We start from the raw sequence: 26,314 nt of genomic DNA on the forward strand, positions 1-26,314 counted from the left end.
CTCCGTCCTGCCCCGGCCACCGGCCCTGCGCCGCGTCCCGCCTGCCGAAGGAGGGGCCGGCCCGGCCGTCCCGCGGAAGGGCGGATTTGCCGTCTTCCCGTTCGCTCCGCTTTGTCCACCGCCGCACGCGTGACGCCTTTGTCAGGCTCCGGGCCCTCGGCTGGGCCCGCTCCTCCGCCCGGGGCCATGGCCGAGCAGACGGGCTTGGCGCTGCCGCAGACCATGGACAGGTACGGGAGGGAACGTTCGGACTGTGCCTGTGAGCCCCCGCGGCGGGTTTGGGGCCTGTATCGCGGGTCCGGGTTCATTTTTTGCCTTCTAAAATCCTTGGTGGTCTGGCAGAAGTTGTGCGAGCGCTGTTGTAAAGCAGCGCAGGGTAGCGCGGGCAGCTGAGGAGCGAGCGGGCAGCCCTCGGCCACAGGAGCTGTGTGTTTGTGTTTGTGTGTGTGTGTGTTTGTGTTTCTGTTTTTGTGTTGTCTTTGTGTGTGTTGTCTGAGCTGGGGGTGCTCTGGGGCTGCAGGAGTCTGTCCCTGGGCCTGGGGGAGCTTCTGGTTAGGGAACGCACTGACGGGCACGCGAAGTGAGGCACCAAAAGATGACCTAAGCTTAGCCCGCCTTGTGTGTTTTGTTGCTGGTTTTATGATCTGAAGAAAGTCTACAAAAGCTTTCTGGGCCGTTCTTAAAAATTACGACCTTAGAAGTATTATGACTTGAGCATCTTTCCTCTTCTATAATTGCTAACTTGTAAATTTTATTTATTATATTTGTTTTCTCTTTATAATTTTATTTGAATATGTAGCACTTTCATCCTGTTCTACAGAGCACTTAAGATCGTTTAAGTGTGATTTTGACTCATCCAGGAAGTCCTTGTAACCTATCTGTGGGGATCCAGAAGCTGTCAGGCTTTTGTTTGCTTTTTGTACCTGCCAAGTTTTCATCATAAGGAATCAAAAAGAGCCTTGGTGGTTTTCTCCTTTCCAGGTAGCCTCTAAGGAAAGACTATTTAATGAAATGCAGCCTATCATCAGGCAGGTTATGGAAATACAAACTATGGGAGGCAGGGGTAGAACTTGTGTAGCCTGGAAGGTGAGAATTAAAGGTTCCAGTTTGATATAGAAAGAACATAACAGTGGTTTGGGGAGGAAAAGTTTGTGTTCTAGAAAAACTGAAAAAGTAAGAGATAACAAAGGGGTAAATTATAAGAATATTGCTGAGTCAGCTCCTCTTAAACCAAAACCAAAACTAAACAACAAACTTTCATCTATATCCTGAGTTTTGTAGTCCAGTAATATATAGTATTTTGTGTTGTGGAGTTTGATGAAGAAACCACTGTACCCTGAGTGGATGCCCTGATGCCCATGGCTACTGTATCACACTCTGAAGTCCTAGTTCACCCTGTTGGGAAATGGTTGTGAGATGATGCTTATAATCCTTGTTGTGACCAACTGTTAAATTAAACAGTTAATTAAAAAAAAAAAGGAAATTAGTTACCTGGTTGCCAAACCAGTTTATGTTCTTCAGTCATTACCTGTAATAGTGATGTGTGTTTTGATGTACGTTTAATATTCTTGTATCCTTTCAAGTTTGTGAAATTATAATTTGTGTCTCTGACTCTTTTCAAAGACTTTTTCTGGTATACTTGGAGTAGCTTGATTTGTAAAACAACTGGACAGCGTCTCTGATTTCCTTAATAACAAGGACAGCAGGGAAATAATTTGAAGCACCTAAGTAGCATTAAAGGAGGTCTGAAGAGAGGCTGTAGCTTTCATGTAAGAATTCCTTGGGCTCATTATAGGAAACTTTAGAAATAGGAATGTGACAAGGGGTGAATGTAGTAGTACGAAGGAACCAAGTATTTAGTATTTTAATTTAATTCAGAGTGTAGCAGGACATCTGTAGAAGGATTGTGGCTAACCAAGACCTCAAAATGTAGTTGGTATAGATAATTTTTGTGGAGCAGGGTTACATTTGAATAAACAGATTTTTTTTAAACAGAAAACAGCATCTGATGTTTCTGAAGGTTGTACGTAATTGTTCATGTTGTTTGCAGTGGTGATCAAGAGAAACCTTCAGTATTTCATCTTAAGGAACATACTCCATGGTTAAATTATCTGTGGGGATTCTAAGGAATGGAAATAGTTCTCTATCCTGTAATCTTTTTTGCTCATGACAGATTGTTTTCCTCAGTGAGAAAAAAAATAGATATTCAAAATCTTAAGAATAATTCCTAATGATTATAGCTTAACACAAAGTGCATGCTTTTAAATAAAATACAGATCTTTTAGTGAGGATGCAGAAAACAGCTTTCTAGTGAAGATTAATTTGGATCCTAATAGTTAAGGAGGGGGGAAAAAAGGGGTTTTCTTCTGTTTCCAGTGCCTAGATCACCACCAAGAGTGGTGACATGCTGTTGTATCAGGAACTAGGTGTTGCTATAGAACTAAATGCATGCACTGCTTTGTATACAAGGGTCTTTAATTAATACAAGTTCTGTGGCAGGGAACAGTTGGATTCTTCTCTTGACTCTTAGATTCTATACCTGTATGATTACAGGTTTTTTTTCCTTAATGAAGTTGGATTTCTCCAGTGCAAGGACTGACTTAATAGCATCACCACATTGTTGCATGGGATTAATCTTTCTTTGATGTATTTTGAGTTCCATCCTTTATTTGCCTGCATAATTTCAGTCTAGAAGCAGCCCATGGATTTATAATGAAGGTAAATAGCTGTTAAGATATAAGGAGTTAGTTACTCAAAATTTCTAGCTAAGGATTTTATACTTACCTGAAGGATTGGCTGTAGCATAAATACAAGAGGCATGACTGTAAAGTGACGCTACATTGTGGATTGTCTCATGTGCAGAATTTAGGAAACTAATCCATATGATTGGCATCATCTTTTCTAGCCTCGAAATTGGGATTTCCATCCCTCTTGTAATCTTTTTCTTCTCTTTCGTGTTCAAAGAACAGTTCCAGATAATAATTCTTAAAATACTGTCCTTTTCTGCAAGCAGAAATCTTTTCAATCTGTGGTAAAAAGCCGTATTTCTGGACTAATGTGTACACTTGAAGCCAGGGATTAGTAATCTGTCTAAATGATGAGATTTTATTATTATTTCATTATTTTTAATACCTTTGTTCATGTTAGTTTAATACATAAATTACAGTATTATAGTAATCTTCATTAAAACTTGAACTTATGTGGCAATGGATTTTTTATGAACTGTGAATGTGATTTGTAATGTTAAAATGTACTCATATTTTTAATATAACTTTATTCATTTGACTTCAGTTGAATTACATGGATTGCTCTTGCAATTGGTTATGCCAAGGCTTCAGAATGCTGGGGTTCTGTTTTTTAAAGCATGTCCTGTGGTAGTGATTTGTGGTATTTAATGTACTCTCTAAATTAAAGACAACTGCTCCCTTCTTTCCATATATTTGCCACCTGATCAGAACATGGTCACTATTGCTTTCTGTTACTTCAGTCTTCAAAGATGTTAGTCAACATTTGATGGATAATCTGTTGAAGGCTTGTGCGGGAACATGCTGAAGAATCAACCTAGAGGTAATTTCAGCATGGTTTAGTTTTTTGAATTAGCATTCTTAATTTCCTGACTGCATGGTAGTTGCTCAGTTGTGATCAATATCCTTGATAAAAACCAGAGCAATATGATGGGCTTTTAACTCTCTACCCTTGCCTTTCTGTATTGAAAGGAGACAGAGAGCTGAAATTGCAGGTAGACTTTAAAAGTAATTAAACAATAAATTGTTGTTTGCTTAAGAAATTACTCTTCCTATCAAGAGAGGGGTACTGTTGTAATTAAATTTTCTCATTGCAAGATCATTGATTTATTGGAAAAAATGCTCGCGATTGTAGTTCAAAAATTGCAAAATGTGTTGGATTTTCTGTTTCAGTTTTTGGAACTGTCACCTGATTCCATGGTAATTCTCTTTTTTTTTTCCAAGAAAAATAATATGCAATGGCTTTGTACATAATTTTCAGTTTCTCTTTCCATTCCAGTCACCATTTGTGGTGGCATTTGTGTTGAGATCAGTCATTTCCTTCCTTCTTTGAAAGTGCAGGCACTGATTTAGTTTTATTTACACAATTAACTGTTGATACTTTAGTAACCCAATACGTGGTTTTGGATTAAGACTCTAATGCTACAACTTCCACAGTGTAATTAAGGCAGTGTGGTCCTTGACTGAAGATGTTTATTCTGGACATCTTAAACTTGTACTGTATGTTGTGCTGATTTCTCTCACTGATGGAAGCTGACACATGAGTAACTCTGTAGGAGTGTAGTTCAACCAGATAAGATGCCATCACAGAATGCCATCTCTGCAGTTATTCAGTCTGTTTGTTCTACTTGTACTGATTAAGCATGTTTCTCTTCCTTGTCCTACCTCGAGTAATTATTTTCTTTCTTCACAACAGAGTTAAACTCTTTTGACAGAGATCTTAACTTCTGGTCAAAGTCTGTCAGTGTCTAGAAGTACCTGGCTTTCTGTTCTTCCTTGAGAGTAGGTAATTCATGCTTAGAAGGAAAGGGTGTGTAAGAGTAGAGAATGGACTTTGCTGGGTTAATGTCTACCAGGAAGGAAACAAAGGGTTTGTTTCCCCAGTCCTTACCCCAATTATTTCGAAGTTGATGTTGATACAGGATGGAAAAAGCAAAATCACACATCTTAGAGAGTGGGTTTCAAGGAAGAAAGTTTGAAACAATAATAACTTTATAATAGCTTGGCTTTCTCATTACTGCTTCATCCCAGGTACATCCCTTAGTATTTTGCTTCACTTTAAGCTGAAGGTTCTGTGTAGATTGACTTCTTCCTGTGTCTTACCAGTAAAGATGATTAGTGGAGACTTAATGCAGACCTGTACACTGCCTTTTGCCCATGTGAAATATACAGGTGTCAGCATGATATTTATAAACTATCTTAACCTTTTGACTGTCATCATATGTATGTTATTTTTCTGTCTTTGATGTCTGCTTTGATATCCTTAGGAACAAATGTGTATGTTTCAATTGCCGCTTAACAAGTAACTTCTGTCTGCAGACAGCAGGTAATTATTCTTCCCATTTAAGTGTGAAGAAACTCCTGAGGGACAACTTGAAATTTTTTGTACTCAAACCCTTGGCATCCCATGTATTATGAAGGCATTCAGATAATATTTTCATTTGTTATATTCACTTTATCTAAAAAGGCTATACAAACGCCTGTTTATTGATCTCTTTCATATAAAAGTGTTCAGACTCTGTAATAGGGCTTAAAGCTCTTTTGGTTTCCTTTCCCATGGTGTCTTAAAGTGCTCACTGAAGTTGAAACTTCTGACAGTTAATGCAAATGTGTTGAATAAATACATGTATAGTAATTTACAGACAAATACCAAAAAGTTACAGTATCAATTTTGGAACAACTTTTTTAAAGTAATACTTAAAGTGGTAATGAATTTGTCTACTGTTTTAGGCTTGTTTGGCTTTTGACATCTTAACCTGCTTATGGTCTTTCTGCATTGCACAGAGAGTGGAAAATTCCTGTGTGAAAGTAAGTGCTTTCTGATGAAAAAAGCAGCAGAATGGGCCAAGTACTAGATTTTTATGGGATTTGTAGTTTACCTTTATCAAAAGAGTGTGTGACTTGCTCATGCTTTTACTGGCATTTGTAGTTTACCACAAGTAGCAAATTCATCACACAGTGTAAAAGAATAAGAGGACTCAATCTGAAGCGATGTAAGCAAAATGCTTCTCTCTGATGTTTCTGAATGAAACTGTTGAGATTACATATTTGGTCAAAGGGCTGGGGCACATGACTTGGTAGAAAAATCTAGAGGGAACTAGGCCTGTCTGAGGAAGGGAAGGCTTGGGAGATCTGATAACCTTCTACCTACCAAGGAGGTTGTTCTGAAGACTGACTGTGGAGGTTCCTGGCAGGATGATGAGAATCAACTGTCAATTTGAACAGAGAAGTTTTCAGCATGTGGGGAGGATGGGAGTGATGCAGTTGAGCTTGGGAACAAGTTGCCCAGTGCAGATGTGGATCTCTGCCCATGGGGCTTTTTAGGACCCAGCTGGAGAACGCTCTGCTGGCTGGTCTGAATTTGGTGTTGCTTCTGTCTTGGGCAGGAGATCTGACAAGATCTCCTGTGGTCCCTTCCAAGCTGTGATTCTGTGATACCAAGTCCAAAAGCAATCCAAATTTAAGTGGGAAAACAACACAGTATCATTTGCACTGTATAACTTAAACATACTATGCTGGAGGTGCCGATAGGGAGGTACAGTCCCTTCCCACCTTCTAGCAAATCTGCACTTGGCCTTTTTAGCACCAGCTCTGAAATTTGTACCTAAAAGTAAAGATAACTTTCTGTCTAGTTGGACTGGGAATTTGCTCTTTTTTTCTCTTAGGATTTTTGCTGCTGTCATGTTGATGCTAATGCTTTTTGCCAAAAATTTCTGAAACTGAATGCAAGTGCTTATACTCAGGATTTTTGTGTCGGTGATTCTGGGGAAAGGGTTAGACACTTCCTGCCTAATACTACTGTAGAATAAGAAAACTTACAATCAATATGTCTACTTTTAAATGCTGCTTTAAAAAAATTGCACTGAAGTTGTATTTAAATCATTAATTTGCTTCTAAGTTAACATAAAAATTCAACTGGCCTACTATATAACAGTTATCCCTATAACAAGTAAATACCAGTTGATTTAAGGGCTAACCAGGGAATCCTTGTATGTGCTTGAGTTTGGAAACAACTTTCACAGAAACAAACTTTTTGGATAACTGCTGTTAGTGTTTCTAGGTTTTCAGGTGATTGCTGAGGAGTATGGACTGTTTAGTGTTCTCAGTATATGTTTCTCTGCCTGTTTCCTCCTGTGGCCATGCAGCTCTTCTTCAGTGTGTACATAGTAAAAGAAATTGCTAACACAGTGAGAAGGTGGTAAATAATAAAGTTGTCATGACAAGAGGGGCTGACATTCAGTGGTATTTTTTTAAGCCATGTTGATGTAATTAATTATTTCTTCACAATCTTTCTAGAAAAAAAGAAAAGACCCTTTATTTTAAACCTGCAGTGTGGTCATTATGTACCTTCCAGATCTCTTCTCGTTTATTTCTTCTAAGTGCCTCCTGGAATGTGAATATTTTTGTTTAGAAGTGGATATTTTTTATTGGGCTAAAATGTGCCAGCATAAGTGAGCTTTCTGTGAGGGATGTAATTACAGAAGGCCATGTGCAGGGTGCTTGTGACTGTTCTACTGGTGAGTCATGCAGTCAGTTCCACAGCTTGTTGAGGAGAATTACTTAATGTTATGATCAGATACTTTGCAATTTTATTCACATTTATTCAGAGAAAAGACATTTCCAAATTTTCAATGTCTGCCACGTTTGATAGGTGGTTTTTGTTTTTCTTGAGGTATTAACATTCGAAGAATTTGTCTTGTTGGCATTTAAATTTTTTTGGTAATTTTTAGGTCAGAAGTTGTTCCAATTTTCCTTATTGTGATTATATAAGATGACTGACTTAAGTAGAGCTTTTTGGTTTGTTCTCTTATACTGTAAATTTTTTGGTAAAAAAGAGAAATTGTAAACTGAGTATAAGTTGAGTAATAGTATCAGTCATAAACTGGAGTTCAAAGCAATTTGCTTGCTTTGGAGTCTTCAACCTTTTGCAGCTGGAGGACTACATTTCCTTTCTTTTCTTTGGAAGAACACAGCATGAAGATTTCTTACCCTGTATGGTCAGTTTAACCATGAAACTCTCTAGAAATACATTTTAAAAATCAAACTTCTATTTCACTTTCCCTAAAAATTGAGCGTAAAGCAAGGAATCATGTTTTAGTTTCTAACAGATGTCTATGCTAATGCATTTACTTTTGTAACTAAAACTGCTGTGCCTAAAGATTCATTTGTACTTTGGTGTTAACTGTGTGACACTGGAAAATGGCTGCAGGAGATTGAGCTCACATGATACAGACTCTGTGAATAACTTTGCATTTCTTATCGTTTGCTTATCACAGCAACAGCTTAATGTCAAGATGATTACAGTTTTAGGCAGGTCAAACTTGGTCTATTCTGTATGTAGGTCGCTCCTGATATTTGTAGCATCTGTCATCTACTCTGTACATGCACCACAAATATCAGTGTTGGTATTTTTCTGATGCAACTCCTTTCCTCTTTCGCCCAGTGCAAAATAGCATTGTTGGTTAATAGAAACTACATGTTTTTGTCTTCATTGGGAGTCTGGTCATCTTAAAAGTAATTAATAAGTAATTATGATGTTTAAAGTCCCATTCAAGGAAGTAACTTTAAATAGCCTCTAATATGTAATTTCCTAGTTGCTTCACATCTCTGTTACTTCCTGTGTTTGTGACTATTGGCAGATTTGTCAAACAATGCATGAGAAAACATTATCCCTATATCATATGCTATCTGCACTATAAAAAATCCATTAAATTTTAAAGCATTAACTTAATTCTATTAGAATTCTTCACTGTTTGCTAAGTATGTACTTGACTATGTGTCAGCTTCCTGTGTTGTTCAAAGCATGTTTCAGTTTTGAAAGTAAATTGTTTCGTGTGTGGGGGAGAGGTTCTTTGTTTAGGTTTTGGATGGTTGGTTTTTCTTTTTCCACTTAGTTTCAGTCACTCTTGTTTTTCTTCCTAAGATGGTAAGAATCAGTGTTACCCACATCCAACTGGCACTCAGTAGCTTTCAACTGTTAGTTGTAGGCCAAGCTGCTAATATACAATAGTATAGAGTTAAGCTAACAAAATGTATAATGTTTTAGTAATAATGTGCTTACTGTATGAGTAGTAGTTTTTCCCTGATTTGTCCTCTGTACGTGTCTAGAAGGACCGTGTTATCCCTCCCTCACTTAGGAAATAAAACAAATGTTTCTAACATTAAAATTCATTGCATATTTAAAGGCTGACAGCAAGGCCACTGAGCTTTGGTTATTTCTTAGCTTCTCCTTTTGAAAAAGTAGAGTAGGTAATACTAAAGCCTTTAAGATAACTGAATTTTGAAGACTTTGTGAAAGGAATATGTCTGAATAACTGATTGCATAAATTTAACTTATCCAGAATGAAAGCTAATTTTTTTACTGACAGTCTAGATTTGGCAAACTAGAGACTAAAACCCAACAAGATAACTAGATCTGAGGAGGGATTCCTTATTCTAAGCTGGCTAGAAGCAAAGACCATAAAAACTTCCTAACGCTGAATTTAAGCACAGTAGATGATGCCTGGCAGTCAAAGGCTTAATTTTATCCACAAGCTAGAAAGCAGCTAGCAGGATTCAGTGAATTGTCCTTTACTCGTGTCTCTGCCTTTATACAGTGCAATGAACTCAAGGGTAAAATATTTCTGCTTGATTTAAGCTATAATTGAGAATATAATAAACCTTGAGTTGAACTTCTGATAATCAGTAGCTCTTTCTGGTGCACTTTCTAATTAATTATTCTATGTGGTTTTAATATGTTTGTTTACTGGGTTTGTTATCCACATGCTTTTATTAAAAGCTTTTAAAAATCTGCTTTATCCGATGTCTTCCTGAGGTTAGAGGAAGTCAGAACCTATATGTGAATACGAGTTGGGTGACCGTATATTCACACCAAGCTTGATATTCTGTACTTGAGCTGTTTCTATTGAAAGCATTGCTTTTGTACTAAAGAGTAGTTACGGTTATGTCTACATTCTTAACAAAGTCTCCTTTACCAAGCATTGCACCCTGTCCTTGATGAATAGGCAGAGCAGAATTGGGTATAAGGTCAGATGACTTTAAGGACTTCCTTTCAGACTTTTAGACTTTGTTTCAATGTGACGACATGTTTTCTAGCTGAGTGATACAGGCTGGCATATGGCTGTTATGCCATGCTGCCTTAAAAGCATCCACTAAAGTCACCATGGAGCATCTCAGACTGCTATTTTTGCACCTGTATCTGTTCTTCACTCACTGTATTTCCCTTGTGTTGGTTTTTTTTGTTTTTTTTTTTTTTTCCCTTAGGATAGTGTAAGGGTATTTTGAGTTTGACAGGAAGGTTTTGGATTGAAGATAAAAGTATTTTCCACTGTGTCTGATGGCCAGGAAAATACAGGGGAAAGAGCAGTGTTCCATCTATAATCCTGCAAGTGGGTTCATCTCTCTTCTGGCATTTAATCTCCTCTGTGAAGCATGTCATAAGCTAACATTTCTCAGGTTAATGGTATTCCTCTCTTTGTAGCCTTTATCAGGAGTTTGTAGGCTAGGCTTGCATTCTCTTGTCACCAGGCAGTGGCCCTCTAGTACAAGATCTTAGTGCCGCTGGTCCTTTACACTCAGGAAGAGGAAATGCTTAGTGGTAGCATTTGCAATGAGATGTTTCTCTTGCTTTTTGAGAGAGCAGTTTGCTGTCCCCATACTAAAATTCCAGCCAGCCCCAAAGCAGCCTAATGCTACTAGGTAACTCCATTTTTCTGATATCTTAGTCTTCCAACTTAAACATGATCTTGTAGTAGTTAGAGTGTTGTTGGCAAGTTTAATGTCAAGCTTATCACTATTCATCATCAAAGATATTTATCTGTTGACATAGACTATGCATAAAAAGTTGTTATAGGAGCTCATGAAAAATTGTTTTTTCCAAACAGCAGACTTGTGGGTCATCCTTTAGAATGTGCTTTTTTTATGGCTAGTTATTGGAATGCTTTCAGTCATTTCTTTCAAGGTATGCTTTCACCCCTCACTGACTTGACTCTCTGTGCTATTGTTGCTATCAGTTATGTTTTAGCCTTTTCACTTTCTTCTTTTTGGATGTGAAATTCAGTTGCAATAAGCTGCTCTTAGCAGGACAAGGATGCTTTACTCTTGCAGCAAGATATCAGCAAATTCCTACCACTGTAAGGAAAAGAGCTGTGCTTCATGCTGTGGGAGAAATGCAGGAAATTTCTTGTTTATGAAGGAACTATATTCAGAGGGAAAATGCACTTTAAGCTCATGATTCTAGAGCAGGTCATGCATGTTCAAATTTGCATTTCTCATGGTAAGAGTTAGGTCTAAAAGTCTAGTAGAACTTTCTTTTCTGAGAAGTTTCCTGGTTTTGCTGACCATTCATATTTGTATGCCACTGAACATGAGGGGGAAAATTCCAAGATGTTTCCATTCCCACTTGCAGTACTGAATATTTAAAACCAGATTATAAAACAGCTGTGCTGTCCCAGTCTAGCAAGTCATCTTCCATTAAGTGTTGTGGATACAAGGACATCTGCTGGGCTTACAGGGCTTTAGAAATTTTTGCAAATCCATTACTAGTATGTGTAGGAAATCAACATAACTGCTTTTAAATTACTTTTTTGTATTCCTTTACAACAAGTCGCAGCTGCTTAAAAACAAAGCTGTTTTATGATGAATTCAGCTTTCATAAATTGAGTCAGATTTTATTTAAATAACATTAATTAGATACTGACTTCCCTCCCATCTAAGACTGGTTTTGGAAAAAAGTAACCTTTAGAAGAGCTATAGCTTAATAAAAAGGAGAGCAGTCTAGGTATGTCTGATACTGAAGGTCTTAGGGATGTGTTGGAGCTGTAGCTCCAACCAGGTACCAGAGAGAGTGGGCTCCTTACTGGTAAGAAACTTGTGGTTTGGAGGTCCTAGTTTTAGGCAAGCCTTGGTTTCTTAGATTGGTCATGTAACATTTGGAGTATAGGATCTCTAATCTTCGATGCAAATTTCTCCCCATCTGCTTTGCTCTTCACACAAGCAGTGCCCTGAAAAGAGTTTGTCTTTGTTAAAAAAAAAAAAATTGATGCAAAAAATGCATTTTTCTCAGAGTCAGAATAGAATTTTTGAGACCGGAAAGCTGAAAGCTTCATCTGCTGGGAGCTGAATCTAAAAGGCATTTGTAACCTTATATTCAGAGCTGAAATAGTGATATCAGTCTGGGGTTTTGTATGTTTTGTTTTGATTTTTTTTTTTTGAGCCAAGGAAGTGTGGAAAAATACATTAGTGTTATTGATTTGGCTATGCAGAAAGTCATCAAGGAAAATGGTTTAAGTTTCTAACAGAAACAATGCTTTGTTCCACCTTTTCAGCCCTTTCTGTTTCAGGTTATCTGAGTAGCAACCTGATTCAGTGGTAAGAATCAAGGTCATATTTTATTCAGTACAAGAAAATGGAAAATCTGGCAAGAGCCTAGATACCTGCTTTGAAATGGTTTTATTTCGTCCTTTCTGCTACAGCTGCTGTCAATGGAAGGAGATAAAGCTGATGACAGTATACAGGGAATTTACTGTTCATTATTCATGACTTGCTGAAGGTTTAAGTCTGTAAAGGATTTTGTTATTCTTTTCGTAGTTCTTTTGGGTTTTCAGGTATCATTGGCTCGCAAGAAATTGGATGAAGCAATTAAAGAAAAAATGCAAATTTTTCTTGACTTACTAACCTTGACAGAGAACTTGAGAACAGAATTTAGTCTATAACCATTGTCATGGACAAATTCACTAGCTAAAATTGCAGTTTAGCAAGATTATGTTCATGCTTAAATCTGTCATTATTTGAATAAACTCTAGACTTGCATTTTGTGATGGTATCCTCAGACCTAACTAGCTCGGTTGTGAAGTCTTTAATTTATAAATCTGAATCTGAATTACAAATTCAGAGCAGTTTTAGACTTAAATAGGATGTGGAATGAATGAGTGAATGTTTACCTGTAAGGCAGAAAAAAACTGCTGAAGAGGAACAATTATCAGTAGTATTGTATGGTATTATTTGTTCTTAAAGTAAATTTGTGAATAAAAATCAATGAGCAATCCATGAACTTGTATTCTGTAAGAACTTGGTATTGAGTGCAATGAACCAAAATGTCAGCCGTGCTTTGTAATCCTTACAAATCTTAGTTGTGGTCTCAGCATTTTCATCTAGATTCTTACTAACTTGTGGCTTGTCTGTCTTTCCTCCTCCTGCTTAGGAAGGTTAATGCGTCCCTTCATTTGGGGCTGCAGTAGGTGCACAATGGGATCATGAAGGCAAAAAGAAGGATGGTGTCACAGGAGTGAATAGCATAAGAATTTTGATACAAATCAATGTGGGGAAGAGCAGAAAAAAGCCAAGTCAGACTTTGATTTTACCTTCCCATTAAGATGAATGGAAGAAACTACAGTTCTGATTCCAGATGTCAGTCATAAACTAAAAAGTCTTCTCAAATGCAAGCAAAAGCAGCTCTAGTTTTAGACCTCCACAGTTTAAATTTACATCTGTACCTACTATAATGTGTTCTGTACTTACAACTGGACACATGGACCTTAGAGGTTCATTTTATGGATTGTTAATATTAAATTGCTTTCTCTCCTGTCTTCCCTGGAATCTGAGTGTCAAATTGTATTTCCTTTTAAAAGTATGCTGGTAATAAATTGCTACAGGTTGCCCTCTGCTCTGACAAGTTGCACTTACTATAGATGTTAAAGATTCACTGCTTTAAAAAATGTCTTGCAAGTATTTTATAGGCGCAGTCATTTCTATTTTTAAAAATGGCTATTCTTCTGTAAAGAAGCACTTTCAATTTACAAATAGAATACTACCCAAAATAGTGAGTCTGAAAAGAATAGCTGTTAGACAACAGTATTTTTCATCTCTTGAAGTTGGAGCCTGACAAAATTAAATTTCCCATTGCATAATCCCCCTTCTTTTTCCTCAAAGAGGAGCTGAAAACAAACAAAAACAGAAGTGAGAGGAAAAGCATCATGAACCACTGTAGCATCCTAGCACAGAACCCACAATCATTATTCTCAAATAATAAAGTTGTTCATTTGTGAGCACCAGAGCATTTCTCAGTTTCTTATTCCTCAATTACTGTTACTCGTTATACATAAGAAACCTTTTAGTGTTTCACTCAAGAGAACAAAACATCATCAAAATTGTGATATAAAACTTTAGTTAGTTCACAATGTTTAATTAGATTTTTCCTTGGTAGTTAAATTATAGGGATGCTGTTACTGCCCCTTTATAAGGGTTTAGCTATGATTGCAAGGGCTTGCATAAAATATTTCTAGAAATCAAACCATTATATATATTTATAGTAAGATTCTTATTTTGATAGATTCTGGTTTATTATATAAATTTCAGTATCTTCAGTATGGGAATTAGCAAATTGTTTCACAGTAAAAATTACTGGCTGAACATACCTGATATTTTCCTAGTTTAGATACATATTTTGCTTTCTCCTGTAAGTTGGCCAAAACTCTGGCCTAATCATCATCATTCATCTGGGAGTTCCTAGGTTCTGTGCTCACTTCAGATGAGGTTCTATAGATTGGTGTTTTCTCCTTACAGAATTAATATATTTGAATTTTTATGTCCATGTAATTCTCTAAAGCAGAAATTTCCTCCTCTGCTGGTACACTGGTATTTTTGAAGTACTTTGTAACTGAATTTATATTACACAAAGTCAACTTGTTTGAACTAAATACTTCATCTTGTGGTATATTGTATCATATGTGTTGTTTTATCATTTAAGTGGATTGAACTTAGTTTTCCAAGTAACAGACTACAATATTGATCTTATTAATTTAAAATTTAAAAAAAACTTACCAAAATGTTGTTGAAGGAGATGATAAAACATTTAAAAAAATGGATTTTTTATATGCTGAATTATTCAAAGATTGGACTACAGTTTCAATGTTCTTTAGTCATAAATTATCTAAAAGTTTAATTAATAATTCAGAATATATAAAACAGTTGTTTATCTGTAAAATTACGTTTACGATGTTGATTTTATAGCAAAACTGGTGCAAAATACTTACACTTCTGGTGATTAAGAATGAAGTAACAACCATCATCTCTAGGTGCACATTTTCTAAAGCTGCATTCTTTCACATGTGAATGTTTATTTTAAGCATGTTAATGTAGCAGAAAATATCTCTTTTTTTATTTTTCCCCTCCTGTGATTACAGAAGCTGCTGGGTTTGTTTTGCTACGGATGAGGATGATCGGACAGCAGAGTGGGTGAGACCCTGCAGGTGCAGGGGCTCCACCAAATGGGTGCATCAGACTTGTCTGCAGCGATGGGTGGATGAAAAGCAAAGAGGAAACAGTACTGCTCGAGTTGCTTGTCCTCAGTGCAATGCAGAATATTTAATAGTATTTCCAAAGCTAGGTAAGATATGGATCATTTAAATTGTTGTTTATTTATTTGTTCTTGCTTTCTATTTTTTTTCCTTTGTTGTGCTGGTAATACCAGTTCTGTTGGAAACTTGTCTATTGCCTTTTCCAGACAGAAAGAAATAACTTTATATTCTGCTTGCATTAATTAAATACTTTCTAAAAATTTTGGCTGTATTCCACTTAGGTATATAGATAAATCTCGTGATTGACCTGTAATTATTTCCTGGCTAATGGGATTATTTTTCTTGTTGAGCAGAAGGTGACTTCTTTCTGCAATTGCCACACAGCACATAAACACATCTTTTTTTTGACTCAGCTTGCAGAGAACTTATCAGAGGAGAATTTTCTAAGCAGCATGTGGTATTACTGGAAAAACATACTTTCACTTTCGTCAGGAGGTGTTTCTGAGTCAATATTGCCCTGTAGTCAAGAGGCAGAATATTTATGATTGCTGGGTACTGCTCTAGCTCTTTTTGTCAAGGTGAAAAAAAAAGTTTGACATGGTCTTCCAGAGTCTCTTACTTGAGTAGCCAAGCAGGATAATGCACAGTACTTTGCATGCATTTAAATTAGCAGTGCTTGCTGTTATTTCAGCCCTCATTTGCCCATGTGTTCTATGGGATATATTAAGCAAATCAAGAAAATGAAATGTTGCCATGGAAACTTCAATTTTGTTTAAAAGTAAAACTGTTTGTTGAAGAGATGGTGATGTAGCAATTGAGTGCAGGCATTTAGAGGATTTTGAAGAAGATTTTTTTTAAAGTATCCTATTTCTGTAATGAAAGAGCTGAAAATAACTCTCTGCCTGTTCTTTGGGACAGGACCCCTTTCTTAGTAGCTTAAGGTCTGACGACATTAAGGTGTCAAGGGAATTTTGAGTGATTACATTTATTTCCATGGTAGAACACTGAGTAATGGGAAGTAAAATATATACTGCATTGTTGATAAAGGGAAAAACAACCAACATAAATCAGTATGAAACTTTCTACAAGTTATTATATATATATAACAACCACAGTTTGGCTTTGCTGAGTAGGGTAAATCTTCATAAAGAAGGCATCAAACTATAACGTTTACATTGACTTTGGGAATAAAACTGGGTTTCTGTCTGGACACAGAATGCACCACAAAACCTGATGCTGTTTAGAAATCTTATTTGTATCTTGACTGATGAAATTGTAAAGTGAGCTGCTTTTGCATTTTATTTTGACAATGGCAAAAAGGCGAAGCAACTGTAATTTGGACAGAATACTTTAAAAATAACAGGCATTTTAATTTGTTCCTGCAATTCATGGCATACTGTATTTGAAAGTTTAGATTCCAACATGTCTGGATTCTGAGCTGGCCTAAAATTCTTACATGAGGTTGTTCAGCTCTTGCATGCAGGTGTGTGAGATTCCCTTCATGAATTTTGATATATTTCCCCTCACAACAACATCTCTTTCCATGATGAGGGCGTAACAATTCGGACTTGTGTAAGAGTACACAAGTCATCTGTAGTAGAGCAGGGAAATTAATCTGGGTCCAGGGAACATGACCTTGAAGTGCTTTAAACAAGTAAGCCAGCCTTGCCCTTTTGTAACTCTTTCTAGTAACCCAAAGCTGTTACAGTGGAATTCAACTACAAGTCAATCAAGGTCACATCAGGCAGAGTAAGGACAGTAAGAATTTTCCAAGGGCCCTTGCTAGGGGCCCTGTTTCTCCTACAGCAGGTGTCTTTTGAAGACAGAATTAGTCATACCCTTCCCTGAGATGTCACAGTTGAAAAACTTACTTAAAGACTTCCCTAACATACTGCTGGAAACTTTTTTCTAAAAATTCTGTGAAAGAACACCCCCAACACAAATTTTAATTTATGATTATAGTTTAGAAGTAATATCAATTAGAGGAGACATCAGTGAATATAAGTAACACGGGGTGTCTTTTTATGTATTTACTAGTTAAAACAACCTCTCATGATATATTTCAAAATCATAAATTTGATGGTGCCTATCAGTTCTGGTGATTGGTGGTAATTTTGCTCTTATGTTTTCTGCTCTTCTGAGAACTTTGACTAAATAGAAAAATATTATTACCACTTTGAAAGTGGTAATAACCAAAGTATCTCTTAGATAATTACTTCAGTTTAATAAACAGAAAACAGTTCGGCAGAAAAAAACTCTTCAAAGCATGATATATTTTTCAAAATGAAAAATATTTTTGTTTCATATTTCCTTCTTTAATTAGGGTATCAGTGATACTTATTTTCCTGTTTCTTCCTCAGTTCTATCTTAAAAAGCAAAAGCAATTTTGTCCTCTTTTCTCACTACTTCCTTTCTAAGGGCTAATTAAAAGATCATTTCAAAATTCTTTCTAGTATTTTCTGAAGATTCTATACCCGACTCTCTAGCCAGGTTTCTCTTACTGATTAGTATCAGTAGGTGTAATTTGTTAGTACTTGTATTATAAGGCAACCTTCAGTGTTGAGTGTCCTGTTTTCAAACATAAGTTTTCAAAATGGTACAACCAAGCCACTTTTTCAGTGACTCTGGGAAACAGTCAAGATGTGTAAACTACTGTGCATTAAGTACTTTCAGTTATGACCTTGTTGCTACTTCCAGCATACTGATAGACATCTCAGCACCTTCTTAAGTGTGTTCTGGAAAGTCAAACATAACTGTTAAGAGTTGAACTGGATGTTCCTGTTGCTTTTTTTCCACTTGAGCTGAGTAGAACTGGGGTTTTTGAAATCATTCACAACAGAGCTGTTCTCTAGAAAAAGAAGAACTTAAGAGAAACACGCGTCACAATTTTGTCACTGTGGGTAAACTTGGAGAGACATGGAGGATTGGTTACTTGAGGAATGCCTGTAGGCTGGTTTTGAGAATTGTCACTGATTTTGGTAGGAAAAAGTAGGAGGGAGCTCACAGGAACTGTTCACGCATATGAGCTGTGGGAGGACAGTCTGTATGTAGAATTTGTTGACAAATACAAAGTAATGCAGATGATGATGATGTTTTACACTTCCATATATGTATTTCAGTGCTCTAGCTTTTGCTTCACTCATGCTCTTGCAGTCCCTCAAATGAAAGATGCAGGCATTGTCCTTGTTTACCTCACCCAAAGGTAGTCAGGGTATTTATAGTCTTGCCCTGTGTAAGTCTGGAAAGTGCAGTTGGGCATAGACAGAACAATGAACCTATTCATGTGTTGTTGTCAAAGGCACTGAATAACCTGAATAGGAGTATTTTTCCTCCAGTGTTTGGAGAGGTGATCCTCTAAACACAGCAAATGCAGCCTCTTCCAGTAGAAGAAATTTTTTGTATTAACTGCACTACTTTTTACTGCATAGCAGGATAGTTTAGTGACAGAATTTTCAGGTGAAGCTGTCAAAGTTAAGGACATGAAGTACATTACAACAAATTGGTATTTTTTTCCTTCAGAAAACTAAAATATCTAACAAATAAAAGAGGCACTATACCTAAAGTGGTTTCTACAAAATAACAATTCTTACTCAACACAAAGGAAGCTAATTGGTGGGTAAATTAGTGCTTCAAGCAGTGTATCAATCTCCTGCAAAGATTATGTAAATGAAATGGTAGGTAGAAAGAAGTTACAAGTTTAGCTTAATAGCTTTTTAATTATATATTCTCACTCTAACAGCACGTGTGGTATGTCAGACTTCTATTTTGCCTCATTTGTTCTTTCTTATTAGTGATAGATACTGACCTTTCTACAGTATGCTTTTATGTGTGTGTATATCTATATATATCTATCTTGAAACCTTACTTTTCCTTTATCATAGGTCCAGTTGTTTACGTTTTGGATCTTGCAGATCGCCTGATCTCAAAGGCGTGTCCCTTTGCTGCAGCTGGAATAATGGTGGGCTCTATCTACTGGACAGCTGTTACGTACGGAGCGGTGACGGTCATGCAGGTATACACGTCTTCCTCTTGCCAGCTCTGAAAGCAAAAGTCAATTCAGACTCCTTTCCTTGCCTTAAAACACTCTTAGCTGCTTTCAGTGTGGTTAACAGTGAATTCAAGATGGTTTTTCACATGTAACTGATCATAGTTTATAAATGCAAGTATGCCTGTTTAGGCGTGGTTCAGTCTGCAACTAAGCAAATCTACTACAGCTCTAGCTGTAGTGTAGCTGTAGTGTCTGGCTGTACTGTCTGCCCTATGTATGGCAGACTGGTGAACCCAATTCTTTTCTCTTGGAAAAAGTGCCATTTCCACCTAGCTACCAATAATGAGTAATTCTTCAGAAAAGACATGAGATTTAATCTTTTCTGTTACCTGGAGAAAAACTTTGCTAGTAACATTCACAGGGCTGAAATTGAAACATGGTAAATTATTTTCTGGATAATATGATTATTTTTTTAATTGTATAACAGAAAATATATGCTCTGAATGATGCAATTCATTCATAAACAAGAAATGCAAAACACTGAACATTAATAATGTTTTAATTACTTCAGACTGTGTGATTAGTTGAAAGGGGAAAAATACTTTTCCTGCTTCTGTTCTTGTGAACTTGCTATTTAAATAGAAAAGCAATGTTGACAGATGGTGGACTATTAACTATGGAAAGACTTTTTCATGGCAATCCTAGTTCAACCACGAGACCAGAGTTTTCAGAGATTGTACAATCAGAAGTACTTTTATTGCTCTTAGTTGTTGATTCCTATATCAAGTCTATAACCTGTGCTTTGCCTGAAAGCATAAAAGTATTTCTGATGCTAATTCAGCTGTAGATAGAATTAACAAACCCGTATGTTAATAAACAGTCCTCTACATAGTTCTAATTTTAAATGTACAACCTGGTTCTTCTCCTTGTAAGTCATTTGGCACTAGTTCTGGGGATGTGTGGTACTGCCCTGCAGTTCTGCAGGTCACTCCCTCTCAAGATTGTGTGCTCTTTTGGTTCAGTTTCTGTGAGCAGAAATGGAGCCCAAATAAGTGGCTGCAGTTTCCTTGTACCAGTGTGGCCAAGGGTCAGGCAGCTGCATAGCTCATTTGTAATGGCTTTCAATCCACCTCCATTTCAGTGGATGAGTCTGTGTATTACAGAGTGGTGCACTAAAACATTTTTTCATTGGATATTTTCTTCTTGTGGCTCCAACAGGAATATTACAACCATCTGTAATACTACAACCAGACTTTGGAAATGCACCAGTCCTTTTCTCCTTGCTCACTGCTACACTGAGCCCTTTTTTTAGATGCCTTAGAACTCCATAGCCAAATGGAAAAATAAATGCTTTATTCTGAAGCTGTTTTGCTTTTGAAGTGAGGATCTGTCTAAACATTAGTTTAGGCAGCTGGTTAAGTGCCAGGTATGAAGAATTAGCTATTTTCATCATTTAATGTTTTGATTGTATGGATGGCATGCTGGGCAAGACAATAATTTAGTTTTGCTTGTAGAAGAGGAGATTGAGTGGGTAGTAGAGGGAAACTGTTCACCCCTTTTGTCACCCCAACCTTGCTAGGTTTAAAACAACTTGTCTCCTGATGCATTTCAGATTCCTTTCCTTTAGCTGAAGGGCCAGAGAGAAGCACAAAAGCTATTTTTAGACTTCAGGCACAGAAAAATAAATACAGAATTGACATTGTGGTAGCTAAGTCAGAACAAGTCAGATGAAGTTACTGAAAGCAGAGAAATACAGTAATCTAAAGCAGAAAGAGACAAGTTACTGAGGCTTTTTTTGATGGGCAGTGACTAAGAAGAAAAAGGATAGTGTCAGACTTCACAGTTTGAGTAGAAGATACTGAAGAAGCTGGAAGACAAATGCTGAATGTTTTCTTCAGGGATAATCTTTTGGCAGCAACAATATTGGTTATGCCTATTTTTAGAGGCTGTGGTATATAACATGACTTTCTAGAGGCATAACATGGAATGCTTTTCAGAGCACAGCAAAAATGTACAGTTTGAAGGTACTGTGGTACCTTAGCTTCTGTAGCTTCTTCCCTATGTCCTACCTATTCCAGAAGTACTGGGTTTGTTGTTTTCCTTTTTAAAAATTTTGCTGTTGTTTCATGTTCTTATATCCAAATTCTAATTTTTGTGCAATTGAAAACTTGATAAGTTATTGTACTTGTGGGGAAAATGAGAAGTCAATGAAAACACATCAGAAAATCCAGTGGCTGACATACATTATTATTTTAGTGTTTTCAGTCCTCCCAGATTGTTACAGAAAAAGTCATGAAAGAACCTGTTCTTCCTGGAAGCAGTTCAATGATTGTATTAGCATTTATGCTGCTTAAATTGAGACAACTCTAGAGGATATCTACCATGTAATTTTTTATCCTCAGTCCTATTAGATTTATTTGAAATTAAAACAATGTACTTTTTAGAAGACATAAGGCACTGTTCTGTTAGAGTTTTAATATGTGCATTTTATAAATGGAAAGGTCTGCTTAATTTTTTTATATGTTAGTAGAAAAGTGTAGACACAGCAGTAATAATGATCCTCTAAAATCCTTGAACGAACTACATTTGAAAATAATTTCCACTACAGTTGAAAATAAGGTTCATCTTCCTGCATTGTCCAGAGAAACAACAGTTAAATACTGTGATCTCTTATGTAAGGTATTCCTAAAAACCGTAAAATTTTGATAAAATCATCTTGAAGTACCTACTATCAGTTTATCTTTTGAACAGTAGTATCTGATCAGTTTCTGAGTGTACAATTAATGTTGTTAAACTGTAAATTCTTAAATGGATTTTGGAAAGTCTGCTATATTATTAGTGTTTCAGATGTTTAGGCTTTTACTTACACAGAAATACATGAAACCTTTCTTGAGATGGTAGGGAATTCTGTTACAGCTCTCTGCAAGATTAATGATTTGCAAACTAGGGCCAATAGCTCACCTGCATTATGCTCCATAAGCAACCAAGGATACAAAGAGAAAACAGAGTAAATTAGGTAAAACAGTATTCTTTTTTTTCTTTAACTTAAAACATTCTGGGCGACTTCAAACAAACTCAGCTTTTTAAGTTACATTTTTGTTCATTTGTACATTATTACATTGTTGTGGCCTTTGTTATGTTTGTCAACGATATGCATATTTTCCAGGTTGTGGGTCACAAAGAAGGTCTTGATGTGATGGAGAGAGCTGATCCTTTATTCCTTTTGATTGGCCTTCCCACTATCCCAGTCATGCTAATACTGGGCAAGATGATCCGTTGGGAGGACTACGTGCTCAGACTGTGGCGCAAATACTCTAATAAGCTACAAATTTTGAACAGCATATTTCCAGGTAATGTGATTAAATTTAAAAGGAAGTGCCAAGATTGAATTTCTGCCTTCAGGAGATGGGGACAGGCAAGTAGTTTTTGTTATTTTTAAGTAGAGGTGATTAACATCCCTCTATTTCACATTCATTCCGTTTAGATGGTGTTTGTATAGTATGTCCTGAGAAGGGTGCGGCAGGAGTAGCAGGAACATGGTTTCAGCTCAGGCTTTAGTAACAAAACAAGCGACTAAAATTCATGGGTCTTACTTGAAAGTAAGAATGACTGCAGTCATTTAATAGAATATTCACTGAGAAGAGGGATAGTTCTCAAAAAGTAGTTGGGCTGTAGATGTGTAGTGGGGTGGGGAGTGGGCAGTAATATAATTTCTGTGTTCTTTTTGAGGCTATGTAACCTTTTCTTCCTCCATTCTTACCCTTTAGGTATTGGATGTCCTGTTCCTCGTATCCCAGCAGAGGCCAACCCTTTAGCAGATCATGTCTCTGCCACACGGATTCTGTGTGGAGCTCTAGTTTTCCCTACTATTGCCACGATAGTTGGCAAGCTGATGTTCAGCAGTGTTAACTCAAATTTACAAAGGACAATCTTGGTAAGATTCAATACTGTTTGTTTCATAGATTATTATAATACAGAAATATGAAATGTTGTGAAGGAGACAGGCAAAGGAAAAAGCATGCATTGTTTCAGAATTTTAAGAGTGGCATTTGATTAAAGGAAGGGTTTTTTTAAAGTTGTCTGTCTCAGCAGTGGACAAACGTGTGTGAAAGACTGTCTTTATGACTGAAGCTAATCTCCATTCATGACAAGGCTTAAACTTTTTATCTGGCACTGCAGTAGGCTGGCCTTAGCAGTAATTAAGGCTGACAATTAAGATGAGGAGCCAGCATCTTCTAAGAACAGTCTCTGTAAGGGAAGACTGGGGTTTATATTATAAACCTTTCCATATTAGCTTTTGTTTACTGATTTTGAGAAAAACCCTTTGTTTCTTACTTTAATAAGGAGAGGAAAATTAACTCTCCATTGAATTCAGGTGGAGGGGGAATGACAATCTCTTCCTTTGTGAATACCCTCTCTGGTTGCAGCCTTTCAAGGGCAAGTACATTGAGTTTGGTAATATGGAATCCCTGTTCATCTGACTGTCACTTCAGCCCCTGTTTTCAATTCCTGCATGTTTATGCACCCCTCTCTTTTATATGGAACAAACAGTGATATTGCAAATGTTCATGCAGACTAAAAGCTTGGTGTCTCATTTTGAAGACTTGAGATAAACATATTGTAAAGCTTTCTAGAGGGAAAAAAAACTTGTTTTATAAAAATAGATTTTATTTTACTTGACTTTTGGCAAGTGCCATTTTTCACAGTCTAGTTATAGAATAGTTATCAGTACTATTCCTTGTGCCATGTATAGTATTCAGAGAAGGCAGGAAAGCAGAGCTTTGTTCTTGAAATAAGATTTTGATTTTTAAATTTAGAATACTGGTAAGACTGCCAAGGAAATAAAAGCTTTTATAGAATTCAGTCTGTAATCCCTTTAAGTAACATTAACCTCTGTAATCGTGCATTGTGACAGAAAACTTTAAGATACTCATTTGGAACTGTACTAATTAATCTTTAGAAGAAAATACTGTATGTTTAGAAAACAAATATTTGACTGGAAATGTTTGAGAACATTTGCAATGATATGACACTGAACTGTGCAGGTTTTAAAAATATCTTTTTATTTCAGGGTGGAATTGCTTTTGTTGCTATAAAAGGAGCTTTTAAGGTTTACTTCAAGCAGCAACAATATTTGCGCCAAGCTCACCGCAAAATTTTAAATTATCCTGAGCAAGAAGGAGCATAAGGCTGTAACCTCAACATGTCACAGAGTCTCACCTAACAGGTTTCCATGTTGTATTGGTTCCATTGTTATTGCACAGTAGTGGAAAATTGTGATAAGTTGCTGCTCCTCTATTTTTTTTTCTTTAAATACAATAAAGCACTGTCTTGTGGCAGGGTAAATCTTTTCAGCAACCACTGAACCTAAGAATGTGATTTGACTTTCATTATTTTTTGGGTATTTCTGTTGGGCAGTATGCTTTTGAATTATTTTCTTTGAGCCAATATTCTGAATAGAAAAAGAATCAACTACAGAACATTTTAAGTGTAGTTATGTAGGCTATATCCAAATGCCTTTTCTATAGGTGTTTTCATACCCACGCTGTCATTCAGTTTAGCATTTCACACAATGAAGGGAGATTGCTTTGATGAAAGGAAATGTGAGTCATTACCAAGGAGAAGTAATTTTCCTTGGGTTTCTCTGGTATCAAATGAGGAGTGTGAAATAGCCAAATGACAGAGAAAGCAGAAGATAGCTCACTCTCTACAGGACTTGTATGTCAGCTTTAACCACCTAAGTATTAGGTGTTAAAATTAGCATGGCTTTCAGGTGACTATTCTACTACTGGTAATTTTCAATGTCCTGTTGTATCTTCTGCAGTGCCTAGTGTCATTTTCTCATGGCTTTACTGGTTTGTAACTGGTGCTCAATAGCATTTTTTTCCTCCACAGTAAAATAATTACAAGGGGGAAGTAAATTTCAGTTGCTTATTTTGTAGTTAAGTATTGGAACACTTGTTTAGTTTCCATATTCCTTTATGTTGTGTAAATAGCCACAGAAATCCAGTGAGAAAGTAGCATTGAACACTAAAGCTCCATTTGAACTGACAGAGCAGGGCATCCCCTGAAGCATCCAGACCTGAGTGTGTAACTCAGCTCTGTTCAGGACTAGCCTCTCCTGCCCTAGTGGAAGTGCTGGCTGCAAGGGGCTGACACTACAATTTGGGTACCTGAGCTGAGCATCCTGCCAGCAGGGTAGGTGCTCTTAAGGTAACTTGGCTCCATTTTGTAAAGGACTAAAAGATAAGTCTTAAATGTGTAATAAAGTTTATTTATACAGTAAGTTTTACTGTTCCCATATGTCTGAAGTAGTCAGCTGAGGGAGATGTTAGCACTTCCATCATTTGATGTGTTTCTAAACCTAATTTCAACAGGAATTGACTGTTTTGTGAAGTTAAATTCTGACAAACATAATACAGCCATTGCGTATTCATGACCTAATCTAGATTTTGTATTTGAAGTTCTTTATTAACAACAATTTCTTTGTTTTTCTCCAAGTTTTTTCTTGTCCATATTAATATGTCAAATGCATGAAGAATGGCTTAAAAATATTCTAGTGAAATTATTCATAAGTAAATATTTCTTTTCACCAGAAATTAAGTAAATGCAGAATGGACTTCCTCTTTGACTGCAATAATGTATGTTAGGAGAAATTCAAAGTAAGGTACCTTTTCTATAGTATGTTTATCTTAATTACCAAGATGTAATATTTTAAAACTGTACAAAAGTGTATATAAAGGCCAATTAGTATTAAAAACCTATACAGGTGTTATGAATTATACATTCAATCAATATCAAATACTTTTGAGGCTCTTGCTGGAATGGAAGAATTACTATAACCTTGTAAGTCTGCTGATTATACTTGTCTTAGTGGGCTCATTTTTATATAAAACCTAAGCTGAGTAGCAGCCTCTGAAAGTTGCTACACTCTGTAAGATAGTCTTGAAACAACATAATATGTATTTCTTACAGAATTCCTCGTTTCAAGAAAACAGCTTTTCAGTGCTCTTCACTGTATATATTTCCAAGCAATTTATTACTGTTTTTTAAAGTCTCATGGAGAATTGAATGATGCAAACTAGTGGGTTTGAAACTTGTTTCATGGGAAAGCTCATTGTCTCCTCTGGAAGTTAAAGCTATTGTAAAAATACAATTATAAAATGCTGTATGGACTGTAAGATGATTTCACGAGTGGTTAAAGGTCATTACTCTGTAAATCTTGTTTTTAAGTATTGAAAATTATAGTTATGTTGAATTAGGTTGAATAAATATTTTTTACACTC

The 26,314-nt window shown here is 36.5% G+C and overlaps 1 protein-coding gene across 2 annotated transcripts; it reads left to right on the forward strand.

The window, feature by feature from the left end:
• On the forward strand, positions 1-26,314 carry MARCHF5 (membrane associated ring-CH-type finger 5). Of its 2 annotated transcripts, none has more exons than XM_033066603.2 (6): positions 1-230; positions 14,927-15,129; positions 18,952-19,052; positions 22,195-22,378; positions 22,796-22,962; positions 24,100-26,314. In XM_033066603.2, the coding sequence occupies exons 1-6, from the start codon at positions 187-189 to the stop codon at positions 24,214-24,216; spliced, it is 816 nt and encodes a 271-aa protein (XP_032922494.1). In that variant the 5' UTR covers positions 1-186; the 3' UTR covers positions 24,217-26,314. The 2 variants fall into 2 exon arrangements, with proteins under 2 accessions (XP_032922494.1, XP_032922493.1); XM_033066602.1 differs by having other exon boundaries at positions 2-230; positions 18,922-19,052.

Source organism: Catharus ustulatus, chromosome 8, assembly GCF_009819885.2.
Source record: "Catharus ustulatus isolate bCatUst1 chromosome 8, bCatUst1.pri.v2, whole genome shotgun sequence".
Classification (NCBI taxonomy): domain Eukaryota; kingdom Metazoa; phylum Chordata; class Aves; order Passeriformes; family Turdidae; genus Catharus; species Catharus ustulatus.

What these genes read in the sequence shown, in the direction of transcription:
- MARCHF5 (XM_033066602.1), top strand. Translation starts at nt 187, where the DNA reads ATGGCCGAGCAGACGGGCTTGGCGCTGCCGCAGACCATGGACAG. An exon ending in CTGCCGCAGACCATGGACAG is followed by an intron (nt 231 to 14,926) that starts GTACGGGAGGGA and finishes CTGTGATTACAG; the next exon opens with AAGCTGCTGGGTTTGTTTTG. An exon ending in ATTTACAAAGGACAATCTTG is followed by an intron (nt 22,963 to 24,099) that starts GTAAGATTCAAT and finishes TTTTTATTTCAG; the next exon opens with GGTGGAATTGCTTTTGTTGC.